This window comes from Pteropus medius, unplaced genomic scaffold (assembly GCF_902729225.1).
Source record: "Pteropus medius unplaced genomic scaffold, Ma_sr-lr_union100, whole genome shotgun sequence".
NCBI classification, from domain to species: Eukaryota; Metazoa; Chordata; class Mammalia; order Chiroptera; family Pteropodidae; genus Pteropus; species Pteropus medius.
In genome coordinates, this window is record NW_024354875.1 from 27273373 (window position 1) to 27293295 (window position 19923).

At 35.6% G+C, this 19923-nt stretch overlaps 1 protein-coding gene across 14 annotated transcripts in view; it reads right to left on the reverse strand.

Annotated features, from left to right (window-relative positions):
• The window catches only part of LOC120596971 (sodium channel protein type 3 subunit alpha), a 78273-nt gene extending 76268 nt beyond the window's left edge, over positions 1–2005 (reverse strand). For all 14 annotated transcript variants that reach the window (XM_039855557.1, XM_039855559.1, XM_039855551.1 and 11 more), the window contains exon 1: positions 1742–2005. In XM_039855557.1, the coding sequence (XP_039711491.1) occupies positions 1742–2005 (264 nt within the window). The remainder of the gene's footprint in view (positions 1–1741) is intronic.
• Positions 2006–19923: the final 17918 nt, after the last annotated feature.

The window sequence follows — 19923 nt, forward strand, 5'->3', positions numbered from 1 at the left end:
CAGATTTATGGGAAGACAAATTATAATAAGAAGGTTCTTTGTTGAAGTTAGGGTCTAACAAGCCGACTTAAAGCAACTGATTCAGAATATTTAACATCTCTGTTACGTAGCCCAATGTAGTCCTCTTACTTAATTCTCTTAAGGACATTTCCTTTCTTTAAGTAGCAGATACGTTTAATCATATGAGAGTAACTGGTACCCCTGTCTCTTGAAGGTATCTTTGCAAATATATACTTTGAATTAATAGTTTTCAGAGGAGAATCATTTGCTAGTTCATTGGAGGATGCCTTACTGTTGTCATCATGTGCGATAACTAAATATCAAAATTTTCTTTATCAATTCAGTAAAGTGCTGAAATAAATTATTTTTAGAAATATATGAGTATATACTAAATACCGCTTTTTATGGAACTAGTTTAAAAGGAAAAAGAAAGGACCTATTTAATTTTGTTTTATAGCTTTAAGTAAAGCATTTTAAAGCTTGCTACTCAAAATGTAGTCCCTGTGCTAGCTGCAGGAATCTCACTCAGAGGCTTGTTAGAAATGCAGGATCTCTGGGCACGCTTCAGATCTATGGAATCAGAATCTGTATTTTAACAAGATCCTCAGGTGATAAGTATCTACATGCAAGTATGAGAAGCACTCCTTTAGAGTAATAGGGATAGTTCCATGTCTGAATGGTTGATTGGCAGTTTCTGTAGCCATCACTTATCTTATAAAGTTAAATTATATACTTTTTAAACAATGCAGTTTCATTAGCTATTCCTTTTAGAAGGACTGACTTTGACTAATAAAGGTGTTCAATATCCTCTTTAATTTATAATCCATCAACTCATGATGATATTAATTTATCTTTATTTCTACATAGACCCGTTTTTATGTTTGTAAATGTGAAATCTAGATTGTGGTTACAAGATACCAAAATACACAGTTAGAAAGTGTGGAGTCTGTTATCCATTAAAAAATAATATCCTATAAAATACTACAAAGGTCATTTACCTTTAAAAGAAAACTGCTTAATTCCGACAAAATTATGTGGTTATTCTAGCATTAGGAAACCACAGTGATTATCATTGATTTAAATTATACATATATGGATGGAGAAAACGTGAGGGTTTTTTTTCTTTTTGATTTTCTGTTCCTGACATTTTTTTGGTTACGGTGATGTTTTAACAATCTGTAGATGTTCCAGAATCTAGTCTGTCACAAATTAAGTAAGGTTAGAGAATCTCTAAATCATATTCCAGGTAGACAAAAAAAATGTATGTCTGGGTGAACATGCTTCTCAATGTGATATTTCTCTATAGGGGGATGCTAAGTACAAGATTATTACTCTTTAGAATACAACTCTATTGTGAAGAAACCCAACCCAAATAAGAACTAAAAAATAAGAAGTACACCTGCCCATAATTCTTCTTTTACTTGGCTATTATTCTTTTGTCTACCATGTGCTTAATTATGTCAGCAATAACGGATATTTTGCTTTGTTGGTGTCAATTTTAATTTTGACTATCTCAGTTACTGTGAAATTGTAGAAATAGTTTATCTCTTCATATCTCTTCACTATAGCCAAATCTTGACTTCATTTCTTATAAATGTTTCTGCTTATTATAGCATAAAATCTTTTAACTATAGAAAAATTATGACACAGTATGTATATGAACCTGAGAAAAGTCTATTAAAGATAAGTGGTTAATTTGGAAGTATAACTGAACTTTCAGAAGTATAAAATCAACACTCACTTTCTTACTGATGTAGTACGGGTCCAGGTCCTCCAGGGGCTCTGACACCATCTCTGGAGGAATGTCTCCATAAATAAATGGAAGGTTTTTTCCAGCTTCCAAGTCGCTATTTGGCTTTGGTTTGTTCTCATCATCATTGTCTTGTTCTCTCTTGGGCTTTTTGGCTTTCTCTTCTGCAGCACGTTTTTCGATAGCAGCAAGAGATTCTCTAGTAAAAAGGCGGAAGCTTTCGGGTCCCGGGGGTACCAGCAGTGCCTGTGCCATCTTTTCATCCTGCACATTTAATTACGTTTAGCTTCTTGCATAAGAATTGCCTACAAAAAAAAAAAAAATGCATGAGAGTTAGGAAAGCAAATGAATGAGAGGAATTAAGAAAATCAACCGAGCTGTTATTTAACGTTTCTTCTAGTAATTTTTTTAAGTATTCACATTTAAGTAGTGCTTTTAGTGCTGCACTACAAATTTTAACTTGGAAACAATCCAATTTTCAATCCAATTTTCAATCCAATTTTCAATAAGCCAACTTTATCAAATCTATCAAAAGTCTGTTCTGAGACCTTTGAGCCAAATATATTATAGGAAATTTTTGGTAAAAAAGAATAATGCCAGTAATGTTTGTCAATAAAATACTAAAGGGCCCATTATTTCTTTCTCCCCTCTTGTATCATATCTTACAAACTCTCCAAATAAAAAAATACTGGAAACAGTGCAATCGTATATCCCTGACTTAAAATCTCGGGATAGGGAAGAAGTTTTACATAGCCAAGTGCTGTTCTGGTTATTGGCATCATTGAACACTGATTCTTCAGACAAGGTCTGACCGTCAGCAGCAATGGAGAAGTCAAAACTCTGTTTCCTTTTAGCTTTTCCTTTTGGATCCTCTGAGGCATCTTCTGAGGCAGTGCAAAATATATTTACTTCCTTTTCTAGTCTGCTGCTCTTAAACAATTCCAAGACAGTTTTTATATTCTTCCTGAATCTTTCATTTGGTAAGTGGTTAAAAGCATGGACTGTGGAGCTAGACCCCTTCTGTTCTGAACCCTGGCTCTGCCACTTATGAGCTAGGTGACTCTGCAAAATGTAACCCCTTAGTGCTTCAGTCTTCATCTATAAAATGGGATAATATGAGAACTGACCTGCTAGGTTAATGTAAGGAATAAGTGAATTAATTTGCATTATCTAGAATAGTTTTTGGAATTAGTAAACCATGTCAATGTCAACTATCATAATCTAATTATCTTCGGTTCTTCCAGCCATTTCTTCTGTTGCGGTTTTAAGTATCCCCACAATTTAAGCCATCCTCCTTGAAATAAGGTCTTGATTTGGTGGAAGCACGACTGACCATGGAGCTTCAGTAGTGAGCTGGGAAGTGCAGAGTATAGGGGACACATTTACACATTCCTACCACCTGGGTGGGAGAGGAAAGGAGAGAGGCAGACATGTGAAGCAGCCCTGTACAATTTCCCAGGGAAGGAAAAAAATTCCATCTACTGGAAATGTGACAGAACTGTCAAAAATGCAGGAAATCAGCTACATAAATTTTGAAACATAAGTTAACAGTTAGTTTATTTTGCATTGTGCCAAAAATCACATTTAAAAAATCATGATAGAAAATAGAAATAATAATAACAAAATACGAGTACATCAGTCATCTTGTAGAACAATCTAAAACCACAGCATCAAAGTAATCATCAAAGTCATCTGTGACATTTCCCTATCCCCAACCAGCCACCCTATCTCTGCCCCCGCACTTATTCTAGTCTCCATAGTAGTTTATCCCTAAATGGCTTCCTAACTCTGAGCAATTTGTTGCATGTATGTACTGAGCTTACAGACAATAAGAAACTCTAGATCGTATAGTAACATAAGAAAAATTATATAGGTCACTATATGATTTTTGAGTGTATATCTAAATACTAGTTCCCTGGTCTGCTCCGATGACAAAAAAAGATTTTAGTAGCTGTGTCTTTATTGAATTTGTATTTATAATATAACATTGTCATTGTAGTTCCTGCTACGGTGAAGATATACTCTAAATAAGTTATAAAATATCACACATGTCAAAAAATTATGTCATTTGCCATAATGGTTTTGAAAAAACTTCTGATCTTAGGAAAGACAAAGCCCGTTTTTGTTTGTTTGTTTGTTTATTTGATACTCCATTAGGTGGTATGTGAATATAAATCAGAAGGTGGGAAAAATTATTTTATTTTACTCAAAAATCAATCAACTATTTATTTTGTGCCTTCTATATTCAAGGCAGATGGCAAAAGTAGAATTAATGTTTTCCACTATTTTATGTTAATTTCGATGGCCACATAGTCCAGCTCTAGGTTGTCTGAAATAGTCACAGCTTTTATACTTTTGAGTGTGGAAGAAGTTTGCCCCTAACTACAAGATGTGTAGTGTAATACATCTGCCTCTTATCACCTGTCTTGAATGGAATGGATAAAATTCTTCCTACATGCTAAATGAAAATGAAACAGCATGAGAAATGTCTTAAGAAATTTCTATGAAATGTGGTTGCTTTCCTAGGGGAGAATAAGGTTACTTTTGTATTAGAGCATTTAGTTGAACTGATTTTGGTTTCTTTATTGACAATGGAATGAAAAACATATAGCAATTGGAATCAGAGAGCTGGGTTAGATTACTGTCAATAGTTTGCCTGTGTCATTTAACCTTCGTCGACATCAGTGCCATCGAAGTGCCTTATCATACATATGACAACACTTTGCTAAAATGAAATTAGATTAAAATATTTAATGTGGAATTCTTTCAATAATCTCTACAAATGACTCTGACTTCTTTGAGATGACATGGAACAAGGACCATCACAAAATCATGAAAAGTTATTTAAAAACAAAAAATTCCTTTATGTTCACTTGTCATAAAAGCAAGAACAAAGAATTTGAGTCTTGGCCAAAAGGAAGTAAAGAAATCTCTTTTAAATTTTCATACTATTATCTCTTAAACCCTGAGAAAACAGGCCAGTTCCAGACTCATAAACCCTGAGAAGGCAGGCCAGTTCCAGACTTACAGCTTTCCCTTTGCAAGGGAAACTGTTTGGGTAGGTTGAGACATTAAAGATTATAGTGAGCAGAGTTTCTTGTTGCTTCACCTGCAGCTTTGCTGTCTTGAAACTTCTCATAGTTCTTTGGAAGTTTTTAAAATTTAATTTAATTTAATTTAATTTTAATTAAATTTGTTGGGGTGATATTTGTTAATAACATTATATAGGTTTCAGGTGTACAATTCTATAATGCATCATTTGTATATTGCACTGAGTGTTCACCACCCAAAGTCAAGTCTCCTTTCATCACCATATATTTGACCCCCTTTGCCCTTATCTACCTCTCTCATCCCCCTTTCCTTCTGGTAATTACTAAACTGTTGTCTGTGTCAATGAGTTTTTGTTTGTCTTGTTCGTTGTTGCTTTTGGTCTTATATCCCACATATGAATGAAATCGTATGGTTCTCAACCCATTTTGTCTGACTTATTTCCCTCAGCATGATTACTCAAGATTCATCCATGTTGTCACAAATGGCAGTATTTCATCTCTTCTTAGGGCTGAGTAATACTCCATTGTATATATGCACCGCATCTGCTTTATCCAGTCATCTATTGCAGGACACTTCAGTTGTTTCCAGGTCTTAGCCACCGTGAATAATACTGAAATGAACATCAGGTGCATGTATCTTTATGGATAAATGTTCTCAAAAATTTGCGGTAGCTGCCCAGAAGGATTGTTGGGTCATGGTAATTCTATTCTTAATGGTAATTCTATTCTTAATTTTTTGAGGAACCTCCATACTGTTTTCCATAGTGGCTGTATCAATTTACACTCCAACCTGAGGGTTTCTTTTTCCCCACAAAAAAGTTCCGTTTCAATTTTTTTCTTCTTCTTTCTTGTTCTTTGTGAGCTTATTATACAGAACTCTTACATAATCTTCCTATTAGAGCAGACTTTTAAAAATTAATTCCTACTGATGCCTTGGTGTGGAATATATATTATTAATGAATATATGTGCATTATAATTTATTAAAATACATCAAATTTAACATACCCAATTTTCTCTAGAGCTGCCCTTGCAAGGACAAAGAAGATAAGAAAAAAGATCTGAGAGGATCTCTTTGATTAAAAACCAAAGTGTTTCTGTGTGTGTGAATGTGTGCGAGTAAAGCAAAAACATCTCTCTGCTAATCAGTAAAAAGATTGTGGTTCAAAATATCATATCATAAAGATGAACTACAGAATTTCAAACCTAGAAGGGAATTGGGATCATTTATTCAAGAAATATTTATTGAGGGACTACTATGCATTGACACTGCTTGCATGTTTTTTGACATATTTCATTATATAAGATTCAAAAAATCACATTTATTAATATCATCATTGATCTCATGATAAAAATCATAATGTATTGGGGAGGCTGTCAAGCTCCCAGTGGCAGGTAAAAGTTTTCCAAAATTCCAGTTTCCACCTGAAAGCTCCATTTTTAAGTGTCAAAAATGCTGTCATTTGCTTTTCCTGAAGTGACAGGCTTTTCCTTTGTTCAATTTTGAGAAAATATCTGCCAAATACCTGAGTCTAAATAACCATAGTTTGTCAGTTCTTTCAAGTGAAAATAGTGTTCCATGAAAAAAAAAAGTGGCTTATTCAGCTACTGACTCACAACCACACAGTGCTTTTTCTTGAAACAACCATGATGTTTCAGTATGCAGCAGAAATGCTTTATGTATTCTTCCCATTTCATCATATAGAGTATTAAAAATATGCATTCTTTAGGCTCAAGAGTTAATAAAATTAATATTTACTGCTTCAGCAAAGATTTTCTTGCATGAACCGGCATTTCTTTCTTACAGAAAATGTGTGCTGAAGAAAACAAAGACTGTTTCTACGGCTTAATGCCATTGTCTTGATTCCTGCTAAGTCATTAACAGTTTTACCCCATTGACTTTTACAGCATCAGCGCAAATGCCAAAACTGTGAAAAAAGGCAAATGGCATCTTGGTATTAAGAAAATAATTTAGACCTCACAGTCCCCCATGAAAGAGATTCCGGGACCCCCACTTCACACCGCCCTTTGAGAACAGCTGCCCTAAAAGAAAGCAGATAGACACCAGTAGTCTAAAGAAGAGGGTGAGGGATTTTGACCAAAGCTCTGCTATTTAAGGGCATAGACAAATCAACTGCATTCAAGCTGCGGTGCCGCTATGTTCCAGAAGTGTGATCTTGGACAGTTTTTTTTTTTTTTTAATTATTATTATTCTTTATAATCTTCAGGTTCCCTAGCTGCACATTATCTGCATTTTCTGTAGATAATGATAACAACAATTGCACATACTTCATAGAGTTGAGGTGACATTTAGATGAGAAAATAAACCGAGAGGGTGAATACAGTGCCTGGAAGATAGTAGGCCATTGCTAAGTCAAGCAGAAAATAAACCACGGCCAGAGGACCGTATTCAAGGCACAATTAGGAGAGAGAAACTCAATGAGATTTTGTGATGACTGTATATGAGATGGGGAAGAAGGAAGAGTTATTGGGTTAAATTCATTCCCAGATTTCTGGTTTAAGCCACAAGTTGTCATTAACTCAACAGAGAAGTGGAGGTTTGTAAGGTACAATAATGAATTCTGTTTATTTAGTTTGAGATGCCTGTGAGACAACTGGTGTGTAATTAAAATATGGTTCTGAGACTCGGGAAAGCCATCTGGGCTGGAGAAATATTGATTAAGAAGTCAGTGATTGAAACTGAAGTTAAGAATATGCATTACATTGTCTAGGTAAAAATTGGAAACATAAAGAGGGAGGACTCCCGTGACTACCAATTTTTAAGGAGAGGGAACACAGAAGATATTAAACAATGAAGTCAGAACAGTTATATGGATGCCAAAAGAGGAATTTCCAAGATGCTAATTAAAGGGCATACACTGAAAATGACAATTAGTCCAACTCCCTGCCTTTAAAGTAAATGAGGAACAGGCGCAGAGAAGCTAAGCGATCTTCACTGAAATGTCTACTGACAAACACAAATTGTAACTTTGAGGCAAAGCATTTTCCACACATTCTATTCTTCACTGACTTTTACTCGACATTTTTATCTTGAATTTTACTATTGTGTGATTTGATTTTAAAGTCTAAGCTCTTTATAAATAACTACAGAAAAGTAGATTTGTATAGTTCAATTCAGTTTTCCAGACTCACATACTATAAGCTATGATACTAACTTAAGCTTCAGAAACTATATGAAGCCATATTTATTAGTGAATCACACTCCGACAAAAATGGTATAATAAACATTTGGGATATGCTGTGGCATTACTGAGGCAAAGATAAAAGTTTTTGTTTTTCATTAGTTATATAGCCAATGGGTTCTCATCTTGCTGAATTTTATACAATAGCAGACAGTTTGGTAAATTGTATTGTATTGGTCTTTAACCTGTTAGTATCAATAGTCTCTCTCTCTCTCTGTGATTATGTTATAAACAAAATCAATTATTAGTTCTGGTCTATTCCCATGAAAACAAAATAGTGTCAAAGGCTGTAAATTTGCCATTTTGAAGGATGGAAAGTTGCTCTGCATCATACAACTTGAAAAAAAAAATCCACAATGTATTTTCATGTTCTTAATGATGAAAGAGCGAGTTATCAGGGTAAGGCTGAGACCATTACTGAGGACCCAGTATTATTATTAGTTATTATTAAGAAAATAATTTACACCTCACAATCCCCCATGAAGGGTATATTCTAAAAGACAAGATGGACCAATTAACTACTTTCCTAATCTTATGGGGTGGTACTATTATAATCCCCATTTTACAAATCAAAAAACCTAGGTGCAGGTAGGCTGGATAAATTTTCCAATTTAAAAAAGTAATAAGTCAAGGAGCCAGGATTTGAACCCGGATAGTTCAGGAAATAGCCTGGGCCCCAAGCCTGCAAAATGAAAGTTTTAGTTCTTGTTTTCTGAAACAGTATTAGGATAAGTCAGCTACCTCACTGGGAAGTTACTATATTTAGAGCCTCATGTTATGAGTTATGAATGAATGAGGTGGTGAAACCAAAGAAATATAGTGATATAATCCTCACCTTTGATTGAAGATAGAAGATAAAACAACAAGAATGAATTAATAACAAAAATAAAACCCACATCTAATAGATATGTGTTTACATGTATGTTCAGCACTTTGGAGATATTTAAAGGTAAATTAAAAGCCTAGGCTAGCTTCTTCTATATCATGTACCTGGTGTCAAGGAATTCAGCATTACTATTGGTCTGACTAAACCTACCAAGAAAGTAACTATAGCAAAGATATTACTATGCCATGGCCAAATACAAATGAAATCTAGACCATTGTTCCTTTCATGTTAGCTAAACACATGACTGTCCGCACATAAATATTATTTATCGATTCACTAATTGTTTAGTAAGAGAATCTATGTCTGCCTTTCTCTACGTGGACTCTGGAAAAAAAAATACCTGAGTATGAAACCATGAGCTTATCTTTATCTTCAGAACAATTTTTATCCTGGAAATAATAATAATTAGCTTCTAGGATGATTTTCCTTGTATCTTTATTCTTATCAGAGCAGCTATAAGCTTAGAAAGACAACTGCTAACTAATAACAACAACTGAGCCAACATTTTAATAGACAAATCAGCATCATTGGTTTTATTAGCTCCTGAATTTTTCTCCTGTATGTTCGCAAACTGAAATTAATTATGTGTTCAACTCCCCAACATCCATTTGACTCCAGATACTTCCTCCAAGCCCTTTGCCAACCATTGGTTAAGGAATAGGCATGTGGTTCAATTATAGCCAACAAAAACGGAACGGAATTTGGCCAAGGGGGTGTCTGTAAAAGGTTTCTTCACTCCTAAGAAATAGAGGAAAAGACAGAATTCTGTGTCCTCTGGACCTTATTGCATTGGGATATGATACATGGCACTACTTCAGTCAACTTACTACCAGAAGGGATGACATTCTGAGGGCAAAGCTGACACACTGAGGGTGGCAGATCACAGAGACAGATACACCCCTGGGCTCTTGATGGATCACTCAGTTCTTGGACCTAAACAACCTCTGCACTGCTTGTTATGTTCAATAAATATTCTTCTTGACTAAGACAATTTTAGACAGCTTTTCTAGTTAGTTGCAGCTGATACACCAAACAAATGCTTCGAAAACTTGGCCAGTTCAGAAGGCAGCTTACAACCAAATACTAACCACATATTTGGATATCTTTTACCCCATACAAACAGGTGAGCTATGGACCCAATTACCAAATAAATATAATAAAATTCAAGTAAATACAATCCTGGGTTATTTACTAGATACACAGGATGAATGTCTTTCTTAAAAGAAAAAGAAACAAGGAGCTGGATTAGTCTCTCTTACATCAATAGCTTTTGGCATCATTCCACTCCCTGAGGTCATCTCTGCCATGTCTCTAAGTGTTTGCCTCTTTGGAGGAACAAACTAGCGAGGAGGGAGGAAATCATTTTTCTGCCTTCTTTTGTCCTGATACAGCTGTCCTTGTTAGCCAGTAAAGATTTCAGTTTACTTTCCACATACACAAATTTATACCCACTAGTAGTTTAGGTACCTTAGTCACAGCACCTTTTTCCGGAAAAGCTCCAGGCCACTTCTGGGAATTATCTCATTTGTTCTTATACTATCCCTAGAAGAGATTCTGCATTTTTATTCCAGTAAGCCACTCTGCCACAAATCCTTGACAGATATCTCATCCCTGATGAACTCTGATGTGGCTTGGTGTCAGCTTTCTTGCTCCATGATCTGTGTAGAAAGGGAACACAGGTGAAGTTAGTCCAGCATCTTTGGCATTTGGACTGAAGCGGATGCTCTGGCTCTGGGTCTGGGTTTTCATACTTTGTTTACTCATAGCACTAGATCGAGAAAGCAGGATTGATGCAAAGTTGTTAGACCTTTGTAAGCAGTGTGCCCTGGTGTCCTCACGGAAGAATGGGGTCAGGAACCACTGCCAGGATCCTGGGGAGGGGGTGGGGCTCTCGTTCCTTCTTTGGCCGCTTTGATTCAAGTACTCTTTCTGAAGGCATGGTGGAGCTCCAGAGTATCTTCCTGTTCTTCACCTCCTACTTCTTTCACTTTTCTCCCCTATTTACTTCCTCTTTGTTTTTTTCTTTAAATCCTAGAAAGACCAAAGAGGCAGACCAGTGGAGCGTGTGGTCCACATTGGTGTTGTGGGTCATTACTCTAGTTCCTTTTCAGCTCCTTTTCCTCTTTACTTAAAAACCCATTTGATGGTGTGACTAAGATAAGACCAATCAACTTTACTCAGTGGCTTCTAAGAGTAAGTTTGAGACAAGCAGAGATGAAAAACCGGCATGCTAAACCAAGGCATAACATTAACTTAAATATAACAATCTGATGTCATATTCCTGTCAGCTATAACTATTAGCAATGGCTTAGCCCAGTTAAACTAATAATTATTTCAGAGGACAATATATGTAATTTTAAGATCAGCAATTGTTGTTTAAAACAATATTTACTTTGATTCACTTATAAATGCCCACAAGCCAAACTTGGTCAAGGATTCTGACCAATAAATCCTTTTTTATAATTTACTAAGACAAAAAAAAAAAATCATTAAATCTCACTTTTTAATTTTATACGTGGTCTTTTAAAATCTTTATCTCCAGATGAGAACTCACTCCTAAGCCATCAATCTTTTCCCGAATTTGTCATCAGAATGATCTTTCCAAGACAGGTATCCTACCCTTATTAAAAGTCTGTAGCAAAATGTGCAAGTGCCTTTATGATCTGGCCTCTGCCTTTCCTCCCTTATCTTTCACTTTGTAGTAACACAGACTTGGCTCTGCCATTTACTAGCTGTGTGACATTGAACATGTTACCTAATTTTTAGCTTCCCATCTGTTAATGAGGATTACAATACCGAGTGAAACAGGGTTGTTGTTAGAATTAAATGAAATTATGCACAAACACACACACACACACACATGCATACATACACATATGTAAACCTGCTTATACACTACTGGTATATAGTAGATTTTCCATAAAAGCTTGAAGTTTTAGTAATATTAGAGGTAGCAATAATAGTAAAATAGTATTATAGTTATTATTTTCTATAAAATGACAATAATATTAATAAAACAGACCCACGAATCAGACCTTGAAGCATTAAATTATTAAATAAATGTATAGCTAGCTATTTGATAAATGTTTGTTCCCTCTGCTTTGTAGCTATAAGCTTAATAAACACTACTTCCCTTCTCTTCACAGCATACAAATATCTAGGTTTTAAACAGCTTGATCTCCAGCCTGACATATATAATAAGCATAATGTTAAATAACCAAAATTTCAATTTAGATACATTTTCAAAATATTTGAGTTCTTTTCTCTGGGAGCAGAGAGGGGGATGAGGTAGAGTGGGGTGAATATCAAAGAGACTGAGAAGTCAAAGAGGAGCAGGAGAATGGAGTTGGAGAAAGCATCCCAGATGGTTCTGATCTGCTTGTGTTCTCTTTCTTCTCAAAATCTCTGATTCCTGGGTCAGAGAAATTATATCTCATGGTTTGGGTTCCAAATGGGAGAGATTTTTCCAATCCCAAGTATCCATGAGAAAACGCTGTAATTTTTGCATATGTGCTCCAATTTAGGCCTCATACTTCAAGTTGCATTATGTCTTAATAAGATCTCTGTCTCACTCATCTTTAAAAGCGGACCACGGTTTACAGATTAACTGCAATATAAAATGCTCTTCTTGTGTTAAGAGACAATGAGGATTCCTTTTAAAGAGTTCTGAACTTCAGTGAGCACAAGAATCACTTGGGCTACTTGTTAAAGATGCAGATTTCTGGGTTTAATCTCTGGAGATTCTGAAAAACTTGGTCTAGGGCAAGACCCAGGGATCTGCATTTTAAACAACCTCCCTAAATGAAGTTAGTGCAGGCGACACATGGATTACAATTTGAAAAGACTGCTCTAAAGGAAAAGAGTAGGTTACTAGGAATATGAGATGGGCGCTTTTTACAATCAAGGCTGGGATTTAGCTCCAATGTTCACAGTAAGTAATAAAAAAAAAAAAATAGTGGAAGCACGTTGCATCCCATAGATTTTATTTTAGGGGGGGAAAAAAAAAACCCATTCCTAAAGGCTATGTATATAGTTCTCCTAGAACTAAACTATAAAGAGGTAGGAAGAAATTTTGCTTAAGACATAGCATAAGGGATATCTTAAATTTAATTTCACAAAAAGACCCATATAAGGTTTAATCAAATAAGTCTACTACTGATGTTTAAAATTAGTTAAACTCAATGAATCCCCTTTAGACAGTGATGAGATCAGATGGTTCAGAAACTTTACTTTCTGATTATCTAATACAAGTGTTGCAACTGGAGATCTCCTCAAAATGGATAGCCTGCTTTTGAAATTACCTTAATAGAATTTCAGCATTATGGAAATTAAGGGGAAGCTCATGCTATGAATGAGGAAGTGATAGCTTAAAGAGCATGACAGTGGCTTTATCCTGAAAATAGCTGATGAACCTTGGACAAAGTTGCTTTAGTTTTATTTTTCTTAACCCATTTTTACTTTTACTATTGATGTTCTTACCTGTATGCTAATATCAACAATTAAATTTTTAGAGATGAGTTTAATTGTTTATATTGATTTTTGTGTTATTTTAGTTTATTGTGATTATTTATCATTTAAGATGTTCTAGTCCCCAGTGTTTTTTTTTAATGTTTGTTTTATTTCAGCTTCATTGTTTTTAATTGTCATTTTGCCTCTTTAGTTTTTCCTTTAACTATTTTTGGTCATTTATGATATTTTCTTAACGTTCAATCCATTTTATCTTCTTTTACACTGACAACGTGATGCACCTGCTTCAGAATTTTCCAGTTCAAAACCATTTCTGTCATGCATTAGGCTGTAAAACTCTGGGGACTCAGGTCTTAGTGGAAGGGCTGAAGCAGATCCAAAGCCACTCATTGAAGAACTCCCGGATTTTGCCAGCAGGTCCCTGGCAGCGTTTCCCCATGGGGAAGGGGCAGCTTTCCATCTGAGTGGAAGCAATGGTTGGCTCTCAATGCCTGAAATCATCCTACCCTATCAGCTACTCATTTGGATTTAAGATTTGAGGCCCTTATCAAGGAGATAACTTCAATTGGCTAAATCACCAAGATATTATGCTATGAAATACTGAAAGTATGTCTAGGAAGCAAACCATACATCCACTTCTCTGGGTGCTCCAGACATTCTCCTGGATCAAATCTGACCATCAGAAGGCTTCATGGTGGTCATGTTAATTTCAAATCTGAAGTTTCCTTGTTTGAGTTGTAGAAAATTCATGCTTGCCTCTACTCTAAAAACGTTGTGCCCAGCAGGCTCAGAGGCAAATATGTACATTTTAAAATAGTAACTTCATTAATTCACAGTCTTAGAAAGGTTTATTATCTACATTTTCTACATTTTCCTTGTCTTCAACTTCCTATTGTGCATTGATTAAAAAAAATATATCCCTTTATATCATTTTTTAATAAAGAGGTAGGATATAAATAAAAGTCAAATTTCTCTAAATATGTGATTTAAAATATTTGTTCTTAACCATGAGTCTGTGTTTTTATAATAAACCATTTCTCAAGGACTATACTTAATTTTGTAATGAAAATAAATGTTAAAATTTGAACTTGGAAGCCCAGAATCTTTAAATTGCAATGGATCTTTCAGGCCATCTAGTTTCACCATTCGAGTTTATAGCAGTGGTCCTTAAAATTTAAGCATCAGAATCACCTGGAGGACTTTTTGTTAAAACTGCTTGTCACGTCCCACCCCAGAGTGGCTGATTCTGTAGATATGGGTAGGCTCCAAACTTTGCATTTCTAGCACACAGCTGATACCGATGCTGCTGGCCTAGGAATCACATGTTAATAGTGACCGACTTACAGAATTCAGAATTAAATGTCTTTTGAAGTTAAAAACATATGTGCCAGTCATATTGCTCTCATTTTATGATTTCTCAAAGATGACAATCATAGCTTCTTTAGCCTCATTTGTTCATTCATTTAATGTCCTATGGTATAATTCCTCCAACCTGGAACCTTAAAATGATTTATGGCAATATTTCACTGAAGCCTGCAATAGCTTCTTCACTGTCCCCGTGCTTCCAGCCTGACTCCCATATAGCCTATTTTCACCCAGTAGTCACAGTAATTTGGGGAAAAGAAATCAAATCATGTTATTTCTCTCCTCAGAATCCTCTAGATGGTACTCAGAGAAAAGGTCAAACTCCTTACAGTTGCCTATAAGGCCTTATGATATGGCTTCTCAGTTACCTTGCTGAATTCACCTCTTCCTGCTTGCTATCTCCCTCACACCTCTCTAGCCACATTGGCTTCTGGCTGTCCTCTGCATCTGCCAACCACAAATACACTGGTCCTTCTCTCAAGAACGCTCTTCCTCTAGATAGCTGAACATGCCTAACTCCTTCATCTCCTTCAAGTCTTGGCCAAAAGTTTACCTTCTTAAAGAGGTCTACCGCGCTTCCCATCCAGCTTCTTACCCCACTCTGTTATTTCCAGAGTACTTATCACCTTATTATGTACTACATAATTTGCTTATTTATAATGTTTATTATTCCTTTTCTGTCTCTCCTGGGTAGAACATAAGCCTCGCAGTAAGCAGGACATTATAAGATATCTGTTGAATGCAATTACCTAAAACAAATCCTACAAATATCTTGTCCAATGTGGTAACCACGGGCCATGTATGTAGTAGTTGAGCATTTGAAATGTCGCTAGTCTCAAATTTTGAAATGATTATATTTTGGGTATGTTGGATTAAATAAAATGTAGCATGAATAACATTAATGTCACTTGCTTCTTTTGTCTGCTTTTGATGTTAGCACCTACAAAATTTCAAGTACCTATGTTGTTCTCATTATATTTCTATTGAATAACATTTGTCTTGTGTATACCTTTCCCCTACTTCTTCACCCTCCTCCAAGTGATCAGATCCATAAACAAATGCATGAACTAATAAAGAGGGCAGTCCCTATTCTGAGATGCTCTAAAAGGGAAGGCAGCTCTCTCTGAATTGATAACTTTTCAATTTTACTTGGTCAAATTGTTGTTTTTGTCCTTAAGTCATAGGATTTTGGATCAAGAAACAGCATGGTAAAAAAGCTACTCAGTCTATAAGTAAACATCTGAGTTCATGTACACATGTATTTGTGGAGCAGAAACCACATTTAAATCTGAATGCAATAGAATTATAGGAAGCTTTCTATTTTGAAATAAATTGGCATCATGGCAAATAGAAAGAAACAGCATTCTCAGACCAATAATCAATGTTCGATCTGCATTTCTACCATAACATCCGTTTTGCTTCAGCCATAATAGCCCTCTGAGTTGCCCTTGGCCATGTTTCTCCCACTTCTTGCTGGTGCTGTGTGCTTTAAGCAGTTTCTTTCCAGGCAACCGCAGACTGTTTACTGACTGTAATCAAAATGACAGTGCACTGTTTTCACAACTGAGTGTCGAGTCGATTGCCTTTTTCACTTGGCAACCTGAGGGAACTTTAGAACTGCAATCTTGAGATACAACTTGCATAACTTCAAGATGGTGGTGCTTACTTCACCTGTTTCCTACACTCCTTAGAGGTTTTATAATTCAGAAAATTGAGTTTTATCTAGCCTGTAGCAGAGAGGCTGTAATCACAGCCTTCAGATCAGTGCTAGTGGTAAATTCCACTAGAACATTGGTTGATTCAGGTGGAGCTGAAGTTCGGCTGTCATGTGATTCTTTACCAGCCAGAACCCTGTCACCTGAGGGGCCTTCTCTACCAAGCACACCCTGTAAATAGTACTGTGGACTCTGATCTCCTTAAGGTGATGCTGCAGAAGAGAGTGTAACATAATAGAAAAGCATGCCTTGCCCCATCTTTTAAGAAACAACCTTTAATAGAAAGATAAGGAAGAGATGGAAGAAAACAGAAGAAAAAGAATGAAACTCGCACTTTAGGGAACCTGTATTCTAGACTTCTTTTTACCATCACTTGCTGTGACATACTGAACACTCAACACCTTACGTGTTCAGTGTCTACATCTGTAAAAGAGGAGGAGAGGAGAGAAATCGACTAGTTCATTTGTAGTGCTTCTTTTATCTCTACAACTCCAGTCTAATGCCCAGACTTTGAGACTCTGTACTAGGTAGACTCCAACATTCATCCCTTCCGAGCAAGAATGATCTGAGGGCACAGCAATAGCCACATACTCTGAACAACAAAGATCATTGACTACTAGACTAATTCAGTAACTGAGGTAGGCTATACTATACCTAGTAGAGGCTATCTTCATATTTGGAATACTTCAGTGAACTAAGTACTTGAACAAATTTAAATTATGTTTTTTGATGAGTTAATACTATGACTGCTTTGAGTAGAGCATAGCTGAAAAGTTGGTTGTTGAAAAGAACTGTCCCTCTAATCCTTTCTAATTCTAGATATTCAATTCGATATAGATGATTTCTTCATGAAATGGTAATATCAAAAATCACCTCATCTGAGAAATTCTATCCAAATAGCAGTTTAAAAAAAAAAAACAAACTGACAAAACTTTAAGTCTAGTTTTCAGTGAAATAGGACACATCACTTGGTTAAATGCCCCTAAAATACGGTGTTTTAAAGTAAAGAACAGATGAAAACAAATTTTCTAGGATCTGAATTCAGTACCCTGAGAGTCTGTGTTTTTCCTTGCACTGTCGAGCACATCATTGGCACCAAAACAGAGTGAGGGCCTGCGTGCATTGCCCTGTTTTAGGTGTCAGTCATGCCACTTACTGCAGCAGGAATGCAAAGTGGAAGCTCTCTGAATATAAAGGTGGGAGGATTCTGTTTAATGCTCAATTCTTTTGAGGCTGAAGGAAGGTCAGAATGCTGTAAGAGAAAATTACATGATGCAAATTTTTTTTCCACTCAGGAATTGCAATGACCAAATTGATAATGAGAGCCAAGACTGGCATAGCCTGTCTGTCTTGCCCAGGGTAGAAGATGTAGCCAGTAAGACCCCGGCTAGAGAATGCAGCAGTCACGAGGAGAAATGTAGAGGAGCTGAAGGGAGAAGATTCTAGACAGACAAAACTGGAATTTGCGGCGTTCTTGCAATGTTCCACGTGTGCCACCTGCACTATCTCCTCAAGGACATGGACAATTCAGGATTCTGATAAAATTGCCTGTGTAAAACTGGGCATTGCTTCCACTCATTCTTTAAGGGCCCCATTTAAAAAAAAAAAATAGCCTATTTTTTTAGAGCTGTTCTAGATCTATAAAAAAATAAATCAGAAAGTACAACGAGTTCTCACATCGTTTCTTTTTTTTTTTATCTTAAATATTTACTCTTTAAATGTTTTATTCAGGAGGAAATTCCTTCTGTTTACTCTAGATACACCAGCCTCCTGCTTCAAAATATGGATACTGTCATCCTGAGATTGAACAATTCTTTTCTATATGGTGATAATTTTACTGAACAGGCTGATAGAATGGGAGAGGTCGTAAAGAAAGCATAGTTAAGTAGTAATATTAAAGAATGTTTCTCTAGAGGAAAGACTTTAGGATATAATCTTCACTGAAGGATGTAGAGGATTATTTTATTAAAGGCTACCACAGTATCATCCCCAGCTGTGGAAAGGACTGAGGGAAACCAACATGGAAAAGCAACTGGGGTGTTAACCCAGCAAATGTCTCCTTAAAGTGTTGAAAAAGCTGACTCACTAAGGAAATGGAATTCCTTTCAAGAAATGCAATTCATTATTAATTCCACTTAGCTATTAGATTAATTCATTTCTTTCTCAGAAATGCCACTTTCTGAAAATGTATTTTTAAAGCATTTTGCCTTTAAAAAATTTGTTAGTTTACAGATCTGCCTTTTCTCTAAATCTGCCACAATTGTAGTTTCAAAAATTAGAAATCATGTTTTGTTTCCAGCTGGATGATCTAGACATTCAAAGAGTGTCTTTCAATAGACTCTTATTTGATTATTTAAGACAATTTTCAGAGGAGCAATTTATAAGGTAAAGAATTAAAAAAGGACAAATCTCTGATCGTACAAATCGAAGTTCATGGATGCTTATTTCCCACTGTGAACAATTGTTTGTATTGTTAGTTTGCAGAGTATACTATAACCAACAGCTGAGTCAACTTTCAAGTAGAGGTGAGAGTAAGAAATTAACAATTTGAAATATAAAACTGCTTAAACATATAGAATAAATACCAGCTTGTTCAACCAAAGGAGAAATGAACACAAACGTATTTTTTTGTTACTTTCTTAAATATTTGCATAGTCTCTTTACTTAACATGCACCCACTCATTAGCATTTAGAAATTATTCCAAAAGTCTTTTCTCAGCTAATTTTCACTTCTCTAGTTAAGCTTTCATTTGTTTCTCTTATTTTTTTCAGCCTTCCTTTAGTCATTGGTTCTCAGACCTGGCTGCATATTTGTTTGAACTATACTCACAAAGCTTTTAAACAAACACTGATACCGGGGTCAGCCCACAAAGAATCTAATTCAATCGGTGTAAGGTAGAGGGAAGCATTGCTCTTTTGCAAGCTCCGTAGGTGATTCCAGTGTGCAACCAGGGCCACTCTCTGAATAAGCTCATCGTGTTTCATCTCCTTCTTTTTTCTCTCAGAATGTTTGTATATTTCCCTTCAACTATTTTTTTTTCCTGTCATTTTTATTGGTGAGGTTTTAAAAATCTAATTTTTTTTTCATTTCTCATATTGCTTTTTTTCCTGATTTTCCATTTACTGTCCAAGAAGTTCTCATTCCAGGCATATGTATTTGATTTGTATTCTTATCTAATTCTGCCAAGTTCTTATGTCAATAAAAGATAACGCAATGTAATTGTGCTTATACTTTTGTCTGGTCTTCCAGTGTTAATATAATAATATACTTTAATTTTTGGTATAAATACAAAAAGATTGATAGCAAAGCCTAATATAATTGTTGAAAACTAATGCTAAGAATGGATTTGCTTGAATTGTAATCATTATTGACTATGATTAAAGATATTTTAAAATGTTGAGACCGTATGGGACTCAAAGACGTAAATATTCTATTAGTAATAATTTTACCATTTCACAGCTAAAGAGCATATGTTTACTCTAAATTTT